At 41.3% G+C, this 17,669-nt stretch overlaps 1 protein-coding gene across 2 annotated transcripts in view; it reads left to right on the top strand.

Moving 5' to 3' along the window:
• PIK3C3 (phosphatidylinositol 3-kinase catalytic subunit type 3) overlaps positions 1-2,516 on the top strand; it is a 76,771-nt gene extending 74,255 nt beyond the window's left edge. For both annotated transcript variants that reach the window (XM_068422470.1, XM_068422469.1), the window contains one exon: positions 1,785-2,516. In XM_068422470.1, the coding sequence (XP_068278571.1) occupies positions 1,785-1,799 (15 nt within the window). In that variant the 3' untranslated portion in view covers positions 1,800-2,516. The remainder of the gene's footprint in view (positions 1-1,784) is intronic.
• Positions 2,517-17,669: the final 15,153 nt, after the last annotated feature.

Here is a 17,669-nt window from a genome sequence, read left to right as displayed (position 1 = left end):
TTGCAATTGTGTGCCTGAAATGAAGACAATAGTGTGTTGCTTTCTAAGGGCTTAAGGCATCTCTTAGTTTCATGTGATGTTGGATTCTTCTGCTAGTTTTGGAGTTAAGATTATTGCCTTCATTCATGTTCTTTAACCAATTACACTTGCAGGCTTCCCCCTGCAGGAGCGCTGGATGCTTGTAAGTGTGAGGAGGATACAAAAAGAATAGTCACAAATTAGTCAGCAGTTGACAAGTATTAAGAATCTGAGCTCCATTTATGTATTTTTTAAAAAACTTACCAAAAAAATCCATCAAGATGTAATTAATGTCTATTCGCTTTATATTCAAAGTGAGATAGTACACTTCTTAGTGATATTTAGTACTTCATTAGTCAAAATCATTATCTTTCCTTTTTGAGGCAGTCTTAAGAATTTGCTGCTGGAGTCTTCACAGCGTCTGTAAATCGTTGAACAAATGAACAATTAATGAGTCATTGAATTTGCTGTAAAGGGGTCATCTTACACAATGGCAAATTGAGGCTTTCAATTTGTTCATGTATAATGCTGCATTGAATTGCCAATGGTCTTGCTCCTAATAGCAATATAAGTTGTCTAAAAAAACCCACAACACACTACACAGGTATTATGATACAAGCTTAAACAGCAGATTTTGGCCTAATGCCACACAAATTTTCATTTGAAATGCCCTTCAACATGTTTTTTTGTTTATCAATAGATATTTATCCTCTTACTGCCTCCAAAATTGGCCTATAAGGAATCTGTGCTGCTTACTGTAGCAGTTAAGAGCTTTTTAATAAGGTTGGTTATTATAGTAACCATTGTGTATCAGCATTCTATATGTCACTATAGTAAGTAAAGCTCTTGGATAAAGCAATCTAGATATTTTGGCATCAGCTTGGTATTGTTCTTTTTTAACAGTAGTATAAATTGAGTTCGGTTCAAAGCTGTGTTACGAAGCCTTTAGTTTATAATGTATCTCTAATCTATTATCAGATATTTTACAGACCTTTTTATGCAGTACTTGTCTCCTTCATAGTTCTCAAAAAACTGCTGTCTCAAAAGTAAATAAATTTAACATATAGAGTAAGTTAAGGGTGTTGTACAGTAGTGCTCAAGAGGAGAAAAAGTACATACTAATTTTATTTGAAGACTGGTTATCCATTTCTCCCTGGACAGTCATTTTAATTTTAGCAACATCATTTATTTCTGCAGAGGAAGGAAACAATCTCCAGTTGAAGTGACTAATTTCACATTTTATTTCCCATGTAAATTTACGAGTCGAGTCAGCTGCATTCAGGGCTCATGTTAAGCAGTGATTAAAAAAGTGAAAGCTTGAGGCATGAGGGGTATCCCACCTAAAATGTAACTGTACAATTTGGGATTGTACTAATGGTTGGCTGCTCTCTGTTTAGGAACAAACTCAAATTAAGCTGTAAATGTTAAGGGGCTTCAGGATATCTCCAAGTTGTGATCCCAGTGCTGCTGCATCCCAGAATGCTATAGTTCCTTTCCCTCAGGACAGGGCTTCTCTTTTCCTCCTATTGGATGCTACAACAAAACAGGGAACATCTACCAGCAGGATTCTGTAGATTGGATGAAACCATTTGTCAAGGAGCAGGTAGAGTTGGTTTCCATACTGTTTGTTCTCCTGAAGGGTTGTGAAAATCGTGGCATTTCACCACGTTTTTAAACACAGAGTTCAATTTACGCATAACTTCTGTTGTTTGAGGGTAAACCAAGTTGAATAAATGCTGTGCTATGTGTTTTTTGTTTTCTTTTAGTATTGGAGAAAATAAGCCTTTTGCCTACCTGTGGTGGAAACAAGCAAATGCTCAAGAAAGAGACTTTCTCAAGCCCTTGTGGACTGCACCAAACAGTTTTGGAAGGCAAAAGCTTCAGGTTTGGTAGCATGACAAATTGAGAGCTCAGGAGGCAGAGAAGCTTTTTGAGTCTCTGTTCATTGAAGGTTTAAAACCAACATTTTTAAAGGAAAGTGGTTGTTTATTCTGTCCTTGGGGCTCAGATGCTATGGCATTTCTTTCCACTGGAAACATTTGGGCCTCAAAGGTTGAAGTAAGCAACTTTCTCTCAAGCCAAAGATAACTGGAAGAGGCTGGATTTGATGGTGAATTCTTGTATCTGTTAATGTATTTTCTTATTTAAAAATACTAAACACAAGTATGTACGAAGTTACAGCAGTGAGGCCACAGTTCCTCCGTGCAGAAAAAATACAAAAATGGCAATCTCCTCTTTTCCCTTCCCACCAACTTTGTTCCTTGAGTAATTTTTAAATGTAATTCATATGATCCTTTATTTCCCACCTTGGGCAATGTTATCATTTAGAAAGGACAATCATTTCTTCCCTGCTTACAAAAATGTTTTTAAGTGCTGATAAGTTAGCCAGCTGTAGGCAGCCAATTAAATCATCACTAACGGGCTCAGCAACCGGATTGCACAGTGAGCGGTTCAGCATTTCACACTTTGAATGTTTTCTGTACAGTGATTATATATTCTTGACTCTAATAAACTCTTTGTTGTTGCAGTCTTGAGGTGTTCTGTTTTGTCTTTTTAATCTTACCTGCTGAGACGTGGCATACTAGAGGGTTATGTTCAAAACTCTCGGCTTTTTGCAAAGATTTTCACTCCTCAGTTCGCTTGATGCAGGAATAAGGCCACTCATAAAATGACTTCTGTGCCACATGTTGAGTTCATAATGCATCTGTTTTGAATGATCAACAATGTAATTAGCTCTTCATAAATGTGTGGATCTTTTCAAAGGGTACTCTTATACTCCTGTATTTTTTTTTAATAACAATCTAAGTCAGGAAGAAATCCCTCCCAAATATAAAGATGAAGGACTGATTTGAATCTGACTGATATTTGTGAGTCAGTCTTGCTTTGTGCTGCTTTTGCTTGCAAACACCAGAAGAGCTTTAATAGAGGAAAATCCACCAGGGCTGTGATGGGCCCTTAGTTATTTCAGCATATTACCCAAATTTGCTAGTTAAGCACAGCATTGGTTCAGCCCCTTTTTTCCCCTATATGTGCGATGTAGAGGAACTGTATTACCCTAGTTACTTAGTGCTTGTGTAGCTGGCAAAACAAAATGCCACAGAGGAGCCAGAGTAGTACCTCTTATCTTTAGCTGTGTCTTCTTTGGAGAAGTAGTAATTATCACTTTCTTGTGTTTGTTTTTTGGTCTTGCTTCATCTGGCAGAAATACATATTTCTCTACTACCTCCATTTCCCATGAACTCATTGTACATACAGTACTTTGTGGTATCTTCCAAGGATATTTCTGAGAGCGTGGACTTCTCAGACACTCAGAGAAAATTCTACAAAAAAAAATTGTGGGTTTTTTTTTTAATTTGTTTTGAAGTGTCATCCTACATGCTCAGACAACTTTGATTTGTATGATGTAGCCACACTTATTTTGACTGAGTTGTTGACCCCTGATCCAGCCCTTTCCACTGTATATATTCTAGGATTTTTCCTCTGTTTCTTTTGAAGAAAACTTCCTCTTCCACCTGCCCAAGACTATTTATGAAGATACGGGCATGAGCCACTCTGTACCAATTGACCAGATAAGCCAAGGATGACACTCCTTGTTAAAACCCAAAAGACATCATCAACCTGATCCTACAGCACATTCCACTTTGCAGAGAGGTTTATAAAGTGTTAAAAGATAACTTTTATTAACACAGTACAAATTAATACATGGTTGGTCCCTATGTCTTGTGGTTTAAAATTAATATAATAACCTGTTCATGTACTGGACTGTGCAACAGCCTATTAAAACTATACACTAAGTCAGTTATAAATGTTAGCGTGTGAACCCAAGATGGAATGTGACTATGACAGGTAAACCTTAGGAAGACCCTGACACCACAGTGTATCACCACTGTATAAGTGGAGAGCATCCGGCATAGAAGTGGAAAAGCTTGCCTGAGTCAGTAGAACATAATCCAACCAGTGTGTTCATCTGTGTTGCTGCTTGTCGAGTGACCCTGCATATATTTACAGTTTATTTTCCAAAGAATTTTGCAGAACACGTACCAGCTGAGCACTGACTAACTGGATATGTCTCTGACCCAACTAATGACTTTTTGTGGGCTGATCTGCATATTCTGTTTCCAGCTCTTATGAACCCTTACAGCATGAAGAACAGGACAGCCCTGGGACTGCTACAACATACTAGATGTAAGTAAATTTATTACTTTAAGCCTTGTGTTCTAAATACCAGATATTGTTGAAAATTGTTCTTAGAAGTCCACACATCAATAGATTTTTATATTTTTTTTTTTAATCCTCATATACAAAGTAAGTTCTGACTTTATTTTGTAAAATCTGATAGCTCTTAGCACTCTGTGCAGCAGCATCTATTTAAAGTAGAAAAAAAAAAAACCAAAACTGTGAGGAATAAGCTATTTTGTTTTAAATGAATGGTTCTTTTTCAGTGTGCTAGGCTAAAGCTTTGACTTACTGGAGTAAGAATGTTTAATAGGTTATCTGTCATGATTCGGTATCTCTATGTAATCCCGTACCGTGAGTGTATTACATATCTGTCTCTAATTAAACTTTTGAATCCCTTGAATAACTACTACCAATTTTGTCTTGAAGAGTACAAGTCTTAAAGGCGAAATCCTTGTGTGTTTCACAAAGGTAGATCCCTAGTCAGATGAAGGTCCCCAGGGGAGTGTCAGACATCAGTTTCACCCTGCACGTGTATTTGTATGTATGCATCGTGGGGCTGCATACGCACACAAAATTCTATGTAGAGTAAGGCTGCGAGCTCCATCACGTGTATCAAAGCATGATGCAGTAGTTGGTAGGAAACCACGCTCTACCAGTTTTGTTGCAGAATAACTTGTCAGAAGTCATCCTGTTAAGTCTCTACAGGAAGCATTACAGAGAAAAAGAAACAGAACAGTCAAAAAATACTTTTGCCATGGGCTGGCTTTACCTAGCAGTAGTATTTTGTGTAACTAGAGATAAAAAGTACTATAAAGCCAGCTTGTGGGTGCTTTATTTGCCTTTCAACATCCATCTTGGTTTCATCCTGATTTTATTTTCTTCTGGAATCTCTAGTGGTCTTTCTGTTGGGATCGAGGGTGAGGGAAGCAAAAGAAATTGTTGCATCTTTTTTTTTGTCTCTCCTGCCTATAGACTGTCGTTAGTTGTTTTGAACTGCCAGTGCTTCAGGAGCAGAAAGTAGCACAGTCATCCCTTTTTCTTTTTTGGGGGAAGAAGCAGTAATTGCCCAAGTAGTATTTTAGGGGTGGGGCAAGGGGGGCGCTGGGGCAGTGGTGAGAAAGAGAGGGGTGGGCTCTTTGCTTTAATAGAAAAGTCTTATATCCTTTTGGCAAGAAATGTCCCTGCTCTTATAGACAGTTACCTGGCTTTGGTGTTCTTGTGTGCAATCTAAAATCAAAAGCACTTTTGCAAGGCTTTGGAGGAATAATGGCTTTGGAAAAGGGAAGGAGGAACAGAGAATGTGAATCTTAACACTTCCTTGCAGAGTGGAGGTAGCAGCAAAGAGAGGTAGTATCACTAAATGGCCTGCCTTTTGTAGTCAGCAGAGGTTTTAATCACAAGACCTGGTGTCATCAGTGGATGGTAAAATACCGTGGTTATTAGGAAGAATCTGAAGCACATACATTTAAGGAGTCTTAAGGGAGTCATTGAAAACAGATTGCAGGTGGATTGTGTTAAAATAGATTTTTGTAACCTCTTCAGCTGATGTGGTGATTCTTTGTAATAGTGAAGCTACTGGAAGTGCAATATTGGTGTCCTCCTGTTCTTCCAAGCACCCGTAATTTAGAAAGGACTCTGCCAGGGGGGAAGAAATTTCGCTTTGGCGGGTAAAATACCTAACCCCAGTTGCTTCTAGAGTATCAACCAGTGACACAGTTCACCTGCATGGGTTCAAACCTGAAACGGCAGGAACATTGCTTGGAGAGGAATTCATAGCTCACCTACATGCAGACATTAAGCAGTTAAGCAGTGTATGGGATGGTCCTTTCCAAAGTGGATTAAGCTATACCACATAGAAGTACTTAAATTCTGAAAAAAACCTCTCCACAATTAGAAGTTTTGCAAAATTTAACAGAGGCACTTTGAATTCCTTCCCTTGACAGAAACGTGTTTGTCCTAAATTTTTCCCCATTCCCCTCATCAATGGTGAGGGACCAGAAGATGGTGATTTTACAGACTCACTCAAGGGAGGATGTTCAATTCATAAACTACAGTGCACGGAAAGTGATGTGAAGGGAGGGCTGAGACAATGTGGGGACTCTGGGGAGCTCTGGGATCAGTTCTTCCATGGCGAGCCATTCAGTTTGCTCCAGCCGGTAGTCCTCACAGTGACAGTTGGATAACGGCACTTTCTCCATCTCACTAGGTGCTTAGACATTAATTGGAATATGTAATGGGTAAATCATACGGATACATATTCCACAGCATCAAACCAACCGGTTCATCTGTCCTTGATCTATAAAATAGCAGAACTTTTTGTGCAGTCCTTTCTTCAGTGTGTCTTCGTTCACTGGGAATCAGATGGTGAAGTTAATTGTAACCGAAGGCTTTTCTCTCCCGTGTCTGTTTAATGTAACATCTCTCGCTAATTAGAGACTGAAGACTGCATATTGCGAAATAAAAATGGCTTTTTTTAAAAAAAAAAATAGGTTTCTTTTCTGACACAGTCATTTATAAACAGTTTTCTAGCTTAGAGAATGGGTAGTAATTAGGGAGAATTTCTGCTTTTAACAAACTGTTCACAAACTACTTTCCTTTGAAGTTTAGGTGGAATAACAAGCTCCATGTCTGCATGCAGGTATAAAGAGGTGCTCACTTATCTTGCCTAGCTGGTGTTGTAGCACCCTGTCACAGGGGCACTGTGTCCTCAGGACAGGGACAGAGCTGCTTTTCTCTTCCAGTAAATACTGGATTGGTTTTTTCCCCATATCTGGTGATGTCAGCTGTACTCATTCAGTCCAGTCAGCCGTCTGTCACCTTTCTAATGCTGTGTTGTCATCAACTGACATATCAGGGAGAGATTTCTGACGAAAGCACAACAGGTCTAGTAGCAGTGTCTGTTCCCTGAGGTGGGCAGCTTCCATTCCAGCTTAAACTCGGGGTGTTTTTCCCTTTGGCTGTCCCTGCTGTGAGCCATTCTTGTGTGGATAACTGTTTCACTTCTGACACTCAGGTCTGATCATGCAGTGACTGACTCAGATACGAGGTTTTCTGACCCAGCAGAGGTGAAGGGGAGATGGCTGATGCTGTAATGATGATCTGATTCATTCACCAGCCTCAAGGGTGAGGACAGCAGGAAGCTCTTTCTTTAAAGGAGTGATTCAGCCAAGGTCTCTGACCAGGTTCTGCCAAGGCAGCTTTACACTGGAACTTAATTCAGTTTCATTTCCAAGGGAAAGCATAGCAACAGATCTTGGGGTAAGAATGAGGTTGTTTTAAAAATTAAATATATGGTAGAAAGCTGGCTACCACAAGAGCTGTACTTGTTGAAATCCTGAATGGGAAAAAAAAATGTGGCTATGTATGTAGTTCGGAGATGTTTTGTGTGGTTAGTCCACACGATTTACTAAAACCTGTAGGTGGTATCTTTTCAAAGATATTGAGCAGTACTGCATTTATCTTTTCCGATTTGCACACATGCCAATAGCAAGGTGCTGAGTGGCATCTTACTCTGCAAAGGAGGAGATTACAGGTCTTAGTTCGCACTCTGCTTCGAACTTGACAGAGGCTATTTTTGAAAGAATAGCTGAGAAGCTCTGTGTTACAGTCCTGGCTGTGGCTTTCACTGTCCATTGGCCTTCAAGATTTTTACTTTTTGAGCTTCCATTTCTCAGGCTGAGGGAGCTGGGTCTCTTTAGCTTAGAGAAGAGGAGACTGAGGGGTGACCTCATTAATGTTTATAAATATGTAAAGGGCAAGTGTCAAGAGGATGGAGCCAGGCTCTTCTCAGTGACATCCCTTGACAGGACAATGCGGCGGGCGGCAAGGAAGGCACAGACTCTGAGATCGAGGATGCAAGGGCCTGAAGCCGAAAGGCCTAAGGCTTTTTATTGTTATGCTACTACCCTATTTAACTGCTACAATGCAGGAACCAGACTAGGCAGTTCAAGATAACATCAACATTCACACACTAAGCACTCATCACCCATTCTGGGAAGAGCCAGTGTTCTGGACTCAAAACATCAACAACCATTCCTTGTTTTCAGCTCTGTGTTCAGAACTGACCTTCCACACATGTTTACTTCTTTCATGCCTCAAAAAGCCCTGTGAACTGGTCTCAGCTCCTTTATCTCAGAAGCAAGCAAAAACTATTCTCAGTGCAGTGTTCCCAAGCAAATCTTATGCTCCCCAAGTAAAGCACAGCTGTTTGCAGACTGAGGGTCTTCCACATTTCCCCCTTTTTTGTTTATTTGATGACAAGGGTGGTCATGATGTGGGCTTCGGCTTTTCAGAGTCCTCTGATTGCAGACCAGGTCTCTGAAGCAGCACTTGGGGCAAAGGCACACAAGCAGGGACACAGGCACCGCGGAGTTCAGTTCCTGCTAGAGAGAAAGTGAAAGAGATTCCGGGCCTGCTGCCTTCGCCTGTATATTAGGGATTTCTGCCAGGCGGCATTTTTCCACTGTGCTTTGATCTTTCTCACAGCAGGGCAGGAATCTCAGGCATAAACAATTAGGTGCCCTTGAGTCTTATCACAGGCCTATGTTATCTGAATGAAGATGCTCTACTTGTCCAGCACACAAGACTAAATAACAGTTAGTAGTATGATATATGTGTTTTTTGACACCCCAGGTGCATGTCACTTGAGCGTGTTTACAATCCTCCTCGCCCATCTTCCGTTATATTCCCACATTCTACCCCCTCGCTCATGAGACTGCTTCTCCTGGGGAGTGCAAAGCTGGACGTGCACATTTGGCTTGCGGAGTGTAGAGCAGAGTAATCTACAGAGGCATGCAATAAATACATATAGAAAAAGGAATAAACATAGATATCTATACAATAATGCTGTAGCATCACTAATTACAAAGAAGGGCCAAAGATAAACAAGACTGTGAACAACATCCCTGTAGTGTCCAAATTTACTTGATTCACACGCTCTAGAAGAGATAACTGCTGTGAGAATCAAAACAGTATCTTCTCCTCAGAGCCACCTGCATGTGTCAACAGAAAGGCCTTAACCACGCTTGCGTGGAAGCGAAGTCACACAGCAGACAGTACAACTATGGGGGGACCACGACCACCAGAGACCACCCAAGACCCCTCGCAGCATGCTACTTGCGTGCTCATCCAGTCATTTCAGCATTCCCCAAGTAATGCTGGGTGTCAGGTTGACTGTTCTACATCGCTTGCGTGGTCCCTGTGCTTTCAGCGTCTGCATTTCTGGTACCGGGTTCTGGTTGTGGTTTCTCCAGCTCATGGTATGGCTTCACGCATCTCGCAGGTAGCCAACGAGGACCTGTTGGGAGTAAAACACAAGCATATCCCCTCCCCCATGTCAACAATTCTACTGGTCCACGCCAATCAGTTGGGCCTGGATCTTTATACCAAACCTTAGGATTTTGTGTAAAGGGAACTTTAGCCTGAAAATGTCGTTCCATTGCCGTGGTATCTAATCGAGAAGATGACCGATTTAGAAAATTTAAAGTGAACACAGCCATATCTAATTGTTCTTGAGGAGCTGTGGCTACACTCCCCCTTTTTTGTTTTTGCAACATGTGTTTCAAGTTTTGATGTGTCCGTTCAATTATGGCTTGTCCGGTGGGGGTGTGCGGGATACCTGTAACGTGAGACACACCCCACTGTTGTAGGAATAAGGCCGCTGCTTGAGATACATAGGCAGGTCCATTGTCTGTTTTTATTTGTTTAGGGAGGCCCATAAGTGCAAAGCACCTTGTCCAATGTTTCTTAACATCCTGAGTCCGTTCCCCTGTAGCTGCAGAAGCAACAACATAACCAGAAAAGGTATCCACAGTAACATGAACATACTTTTGCCTGCCAAAAGGTGGATAATGTGTAACATCTGTTTGCCAGATTTCATTAGCCTTCAGTCCCCTGACATTTACACCATCATGATAAGTTGCAGTATTATATAGTTGACAATCGTTACATGCCCGAATAATATCACGAGCCTGCGTTTTTGTGAGAGCAAATTCTTTCTGTAAACTGCGAGCATTTTGATGGAAAAAGGAGTGAGATAATTGTGCATGTTGAAATCGTTGAGTAAGGGAGGATGATGTTATGGGCAAAACAGTGTACTTATCAGCTACTGCATTCCCTTCTACCAGAGGTCCTGGCAAGCGAGTGTGAGACCTAATATGAACAATAAAGCAAGGATGCTGTCGTTGCTGAAGCAGAGTTGCAATAGCAAGGAAAAGTTTATACAGCTCTTTATTGCTAATTTCTTTGATAAATGCAACTTCTAAGCGGTTAATAGCGCCAACAGCATATAGTGAATCTGATACAATATTAATAGGTTCGCTTGCAAACAATGTCAGAGCTAAATGTATTGCAGACAATTCAACAATCTGAGTGGACGCTTCCACAGTAACTGATGTGTGTTGCCATTGTGCCTTTTCTTTCCAGGCCACTACAGCCTTCTTTGTTTTACCTGAGCCGTCTGTAAAAACCATTTTTGCATTTGGTATAGGGTGAGGCACCATCACTCTCTGTGGTGATTCTGGGGACTCTCTGGTCCTGGGGACTCTCCGGTCCTGGGGATTCTCCGATCCTGGGGATTCTCCGATCCTGGGGACTCTCCGGTCCTGGAGATTCTCTGATCCTGGGGATTCTCCGATCCTGGGGACTCTCCGGTCCTGGGGACTCACTCTCCGGTCCTGGGGACTCTCCGGTCCTGGAGATTCTCTGATCCTGGGGATTCTCCGATCCTGGGGACTTTCAGGTCCTGGGGACTCTCCGGTCCTGGCGCGCGCTAGCCCCTGACAATCCTTCGATCAGAGTCGCCGCCGCTTCTTCGTTAATCTTCAACCTTGTTCGGGCGCCATTTGTGGCGGGCGGCAAGGAAGGCACAGACTCTGAGATCGAGGATGCAAGGGCCTGAAGCCGAAAGGCCTAAGGCTTTTTATTGTTATGCTACTACCCTATTTAACTGCTACAATGCAGGAGCCAGACTAGGCAGTTCAAGATAACATCAACATTCACACACTAAGCACTCATCACCCATTCTGGGAAGAGCCAGTGTTCTGGACTCAAAACATCAACAACCATTCCTTGTTTTCAGCTCTGTGTTCAGAACTGACCTTCCACACATGTTTACTTCTTTCATGCCTCAAAAAGCCCTGTGAACTGGTCTCGGCTCCTTTATCTTAGAAGCAAGCAAAAACTATTCTCAGTGCAGTGTTCCCAAGCAAATCTTATGCTCCCCAAGTAAAGCACAGCTGTTTGCAGACTGAGGGTCTTCCACAGGACAAGGGGCAATGGGTGCAAGTTGGAACACAGGAGGTTCCACTTAAATTTGAGGAAAAACTTCTTTACGGTGAGGGTGACTGAACACTGGAACAGGCTGCCCAGAGAGGTTGTGGAGTCTCCTTCTCTGGAGACATTCAAAACCCGCCTGGACGCGTTCCTGTGTGATATGGTCTAGGCAATCCTGCCCCGGCAGGGGGATTGGACTAGATGATCTTTCGAGGTCCCTTCCAATCCCTAACATTCTGTGATTCTGTGATTCCCTCCCAGCTCTGTAAACTCAGTGGTACAGGACCTGTTTTTAACTTGTCTCACACAAGAAGTACCGTAGCTTGAGGCTTTAATTTCAGATGGCTCTGGGAAGTGCCATTATAATCCGCCAAACAGCAATGCGTTTTGATTGCATTTTGCATTCAGCCTTGGTTTGTTGGCATGTATTTGTTCCATACGTTACAGTTGAAAGATGCCTGAAGAAATGTACTTGCTGGAACTCCTGTTCCTGTCAAACACCATTCTGCCGGTTCTCTCCATCCTTCTGTCTTAGAAAGCTGTAGTAAAAATAGGGAAAATAAAAATGTTTCTTTGCTTTCATCAACTAATCCTGAAGTTCTGTACGTACGAAAAGAAAGCTTAAATGAAATACAGCAAAATAAGATGATCAGTTTTTCAGCTTAAGCAAGCAATAGCCACGAGACACATTGTCAGGCCTTTTTATCAGAGTCCACATTTTCTGCATCTGCGTCATCCGGCTTAGTGGGTGCCTGATCCTGATTTAATATGCTGAAACAGATAAATTCTGTTATTCAATGAAGAAATACAGCCAGAAGGACAGCTAAAACCTGTATGTTTTTTTCTAGTTTAATGCCATATAGATTGTAAATGAGTGTCTACAAGAACAACTGACAGTTTTGAGTCCCAAGGATTATTTTCTCATTTACAGTTAGAGCTATATAATAAGCAAGAAGACCAACTCATTTAAGACTTGTAAGTCAGCATAAATCAGGACACCCACAGTTCAGTCTTAATGTCTCCAGTATGTATGTGTACAAAAGGCTTACTTAGCATATGTTTTTGTACTGTTTCATTATTTTGTTGCCCATGTTAATATCCCTGTTCATGTACCTACTAATGCTCTTCAGTGGCAGTTTTAGTGTTGAGCCTTTTGTTCAGTCGTAAAGATTGTTCTTTTTGTTACTCAATTTTTTGCATATGGAGTTCTAGTGCGTTGCTGTTGTAGCTTGCCATCTTTCAGCCATAGTGTTGGTACTAGTGCAAAGGCGAGCACGGATGTGGTGGTAGGGTTACCAGCTATCCTAATTTTTGTGACTGCAGAGTGTTGACTTTGGACTAGAATATCTCTGAAGATGCAGTCACTGCTGAAATACTTGACTACAGTTTGCACAAAGTACTGTACTGTAATATGGGAGCGTGAAAAAGGAATCTGGGACCATTGCAGTTGGTGTCATACAGACACAGATTTGGGGCAATTAATCCTACTAGATTAAAGCTGCCAGGTGTATGCATGTTCTAATCCTGTAGATTATAGTGTCTACAGGATCCTGTTCAGTTCTTTGCTGCCCTTGGCTAACTATTGAATAATCTCTTCCTTCCTATTTGTCTTCCCAGGCAAGCAGGTAAGGATCATCAACCTTAGCTTTGTATTGTGATATTTGGGTTACAGACTAGGATTTCTAGGGGAAGTTTGTTTAAGATAGGTCCCAGATCTAACCAATATCCCTCCTGGACTCTAGCTGTTGCTCCAGAAGAGTATGGGTTACCTGTATTTTCCATATTACATTTGCCAACCTGCCATAGAGGTCTTTGCTACACCAGGCCATTTCAAATGGCACTGTGTGCTTAGTTTTAGCTAAATTGAATCAAGGCTTATGTGCCTATTTTAGAGTGAGCTGACTCTGAAATTACTAGATTTCACTGACTGTACTGAGTAGATTTCCATGGACCATACTGGGAAGTTATATGCAGTTATTTATATGAAGCTGAAATACAGATATGGCAGTTCTGTTTTCCAGTACTGGCATGTTCCTTGCAAAGACCAAACAGAGGGCATCTCTAACTGGATCTCCCAGTCATGGGAAGTCTGGGTAATTTTAAGGGATTCTGAGGTCCTACTAGTTGGCAGGGGAGAGGTTCAAGGCACTAGGCCATCTCCTTCTCTAAGAGGATGGCACAGTCATTGGCATACAGACAATGGCATGGCAGAGAAGTTGTGAATGGCCTCTCCCTGGAAGTGTTTCAGGCCAGGCTGGATGGGGCTTTGAGCAACCTGGTCTAGTGGAAGATGTCCCTGCCCGTGCCAGGGGGTTTGGAACTAGATGATCTTTAAGGTCCCTCCCAACCCAAACCATTCTATGATTGTGTTATGCTGAGCAGTGGAATTCACCATGAGATGTGGACTAAGTATGCATCCAGATCACAATTAGGCTTTAATTTGTTTGACTGTATGGTCAGACACTTGTTTTCTGAGAGGAGTCATAGGTACAGGAATGTTCAGAGAAGAGGTTAATGCCATCACATTTTCATCCAGCTGGTTACCTTGAAAAGATCATCATTTCCATGAGCCCAACTTCTGCATTTCAGAGCTTCACATATAGTAAAGTATTAGGAGTACAGCCCTGTCACTTAACACTGAGGAACTTTTCCCGCATTCAAATGCCCATAAACTTAACTAGAATGATGTGAATGAGAAGTCTCTCAGAACAGTAGGACTGATGGTGTCCCGAGAAGACAGACTGCTTTTACCTGAATTTCTTAGTAGATGATGTTGCAGCAGAGAGTACCAGCTTTCTGGAAATGCCATCTTCTCAGGAACTGGAGCAGAGTCAAATGTGTTTCACGCAACTAGGCACATTAACCAAGCTTAAATTACAGAGTAGATAATTACATTGCTCTAGGAAATCAACTAGCTGTTCTGTTATGCCCAGCTTTGGGCTCTAAATGTTCATGTAGCATCCAATTGCCATGGCAGCTAGGCTTCAGATGTGCTTGCTCTGATCTCTATTCTTTACTTGTTTTCAGGTGTTTTGTGAAGCTTGCAATAACAAATGTGTTCAGGTCCTGGTAGTGGAAAGATGCCAGGTGAGGCATAAATTATTAACTTCTGTTAGGTAGAGATTCTTGTGAATTATTTGAAGTTAAACATGAATTTGTACTGATAATGCAGGTTTTGAATGTCTCCTGAGGATTTTATTGATTATTCCCCACCTATTTTGTTTAATTCCATAAAATCCAGCATGGTTTGAAGGGGGGTGGGGTGGGGAAGGAGGCTACTTTTATTTTGTTTATTTATTTTCAATCTAAATAATTTAAGAAAGGAGCTTTACTTGAATTTGAAATCATTACAGTGAATTTCTGCTGGCACAGTGAAGGACAGAGTTGATCCCAGTGCTCCATAGATATCATGCCAGCTGTTTGCCGTTTCATATCTATGAACAGTTTATCCAGTCTCCTTTAAATCCTATATATCTGGCTTCAGGGATCCAAGTGGTTCTTACTTCATCTGTTACATCCATCTGTGTTGTCTTCTCTTGACCTTTTAAATTTGTAAGCTCTTCTGTGCGAGGATCGTATCATTATGTTTGCATAGTGGTTCTCACCATAAGTCTAGTATCTCTGAGCATTCCTATAATACAAATAATTATGGAGGAAACCAGCAATCCAAGCCCAAATGAAAAGGCACATATAAATAACATATCTGGATCTTGATAGTTAAATTAACTGTAAAATGAGAAGGGACACTAGATAGCTGCATAGAAGACAGGAGAAGCCCTCTGAAGAAAATATATACCTTCTGCTAGAAATAATTCACCTCACACATTTTCGCTTTGGTCAGCCTGAAAATATGAGAAAAAATGTCATTTTTTTGTTTTCTAAATCAAAGCGAGAAGAACTGTCAGCTATTGTTGTTAAACCAAACTGTATAATCACGCACTGAAATCCTGCTAGTCTGCCTGCTAGGCTGTGCCCAATAACTTCTGGTGGAGAAGAAAACAATATATTCAGATAGCTTACCATTATGTAAGATCAAGCTGGAAAGAAATGCCTTGTCTAAAACTTCAGGCAGAAGAATGTTATTGTTAAGGTGGCAGTAATGCATCCCTGTGAATTTCTGACTTCACACCAAGAAACCATGTGTTGGATTGCAAAAACTGATAGCCAGGCTTTGTAACAAAATAGTTGTGCCTTTGCCCATGAGTGTATTTTGAATGCTTCTCATCCTTTTGGAACGAAATCCTAAAATAAGTCCTACCTCATTCATAGAGTGGCACCTCTTCTGTCTCTTGGCGAACAGCCATTTCTGATCAAATCCCATGGAGTTTTGCATCCACTGATCTGCATGTCAGAATTTAAACAAGACTTTCTTGGAAAAGTGAAAAGAAAGAAAATGATGCAAAGATTTACAATAAAGCAGTCTCTATGCATGTCTCTCTTGTACAGGGAGATCCAACTACTGCAGACCTAAGTGTCTTCTCATAGGTTGTGGTAGCCAATCTGGCTTTGAAAAGCAAGTTACATAGCAGAAGTAGGTAGAGTAGGTAGTGAAGGCATGGATATTCTGCTTCCTTCCCCATTTCACAAGCCAGAAGTCTTCAGCCCTTGGAGTGCTTACTTCATATACGTCTAAAACTGTGCCCACAATGCTGATGGAGGTGTCTGAATTCTTCTGTCATTGCATAGACCAGCATGTGAGTGTAAAAGGCATTCCCATAAGCTATGCTGTAACCGTTTCAAAAAGAAAATCACTGGTAGGATCCATACATTACTTCAATATTCCATATTTACACATACTTTTCTACACTTTTTACCCTTCTCTTCCCCCCCACACACACTCCCTTCATTCACTTTTCTGTTTTGCCATAGGAAAGTAATTGAAAGGGGGCAAAAATGCTAATGCAAAATAAATTCCTTTTTCAGTTTTAGTTTAAGAAAGCAAAGCAAAAACTGAAGGAAGAATAGGGGGAAGCTTTTTAAAGTCATTCTACTAACAATACCATAAGGAAAAACTTGCATTATACAACCCTGCTGGTTAAAAGGGTTCATTAAGGAAACAGATCTCAGAGTTCTAATACACGGTTTTAGGAAAACATCTTTTCGTGCTCAGTACCAGTCAAAGAGCAGCTGAACATTAGGAGCTGTTAGAAAAGGAACTGAGAATATACAGAAAAAATCCTCATGCCACTGTGTGTGTACGTGTGCATCCAGACACTGAATGCAAGCAAAGCTACAGTTGTCCCATCCCAAAATGGATATATTGGATCTAGAGGATATGAAGATGAGTAAAAAGGATAAGCAAGGGAACAAAGTGACTCCCAATACAGGATCAATAGCTGGACCAGGAAGCTTCAGTCTAGAAAAGAGATGGCTGAAAAAGGATGTGACAGGGGTCTTTAAAATCTTCAGTACTGTGTCCAGTTCTGGGCTCCCTAGTATAAGAAAGATACAGACTTACTGAAGCAAGTCCAGCAGAGGGCCACAAAGAAAACTGAAACTGGGACTGTTCAGCCTGAAGAAGAGAAGGCTCGGGGGGATCTTACCAATATGTGTAAATACCTGGGGACAGGGAATGAAGAAGAGGGTGTCAGACTCTTCTCAGTAGCGCCCAGTGACAGGACAAGAGGCAATGAGCACAAATTAAAACACAGGAAATTCAATCTGAACACAAGGAAACATTTTCTCTTTCCTCTCTCCTCGCCTCTCCTCTCCTCTCCTTTCTTTTCTTGACTATAAGGGTAGTCAAATTTGGAGACAGGTTGCACAGAGAAGCTTTGAAGTCTCCATCGGTGGAGATAGATACACAAAACACAACTGGACAACACTTGCTTTAGGTGGCCCTGCTTGAGCAGGAGGGTTGGACTAGGTGGTCTCAAGAGGCCTCATCTGTCCTAAGGTATGCTGTGGAAAATCCTGAGTAATATGAAAAAAGTGAACAAGAAAGGATTGTTTTTTCTCTTTCTTAATGAACAGATGTTATCAGAAGGAAATTAGTAAGAGAAAGGCTTGAAACAAATAGAAGGAAGTGCTTTTTACATAGTGCATAATTGAACTGTGGAGCTCCTTATTGTAGCGTTTTGTGGATGCTAAATAGCAATTGGATAAATGTGCGAAGAAACATCCATCAAGGTCAGTTAAACACAGTGTTACCCACAGCTCTTAAATTTCCTGAACCTACAAGCCGTTGCAAACTGAGAGAA

The sequence above is a fragment of the Nyctibius grandis genome, chromosome Z (genome assembly GCF_013368605.1).
Source record: "Nyctibius grandis isolate bNycGra1 chromosome Z, bNycGra1.pri, whole genome shotgun sequence".
NCBI classification, from domain to species: Eukaryota; Metazoa; Chordata; class Aves; order Nyctibiiformes; family Nyctibiidae; genus Nyctibius; species Nyctibius grandis.
The sequence above is the reverse complement of the archived record's forward strand: the minus strand, read 5'-3'. Positions and strand labels throughout refer to the sequence as shown.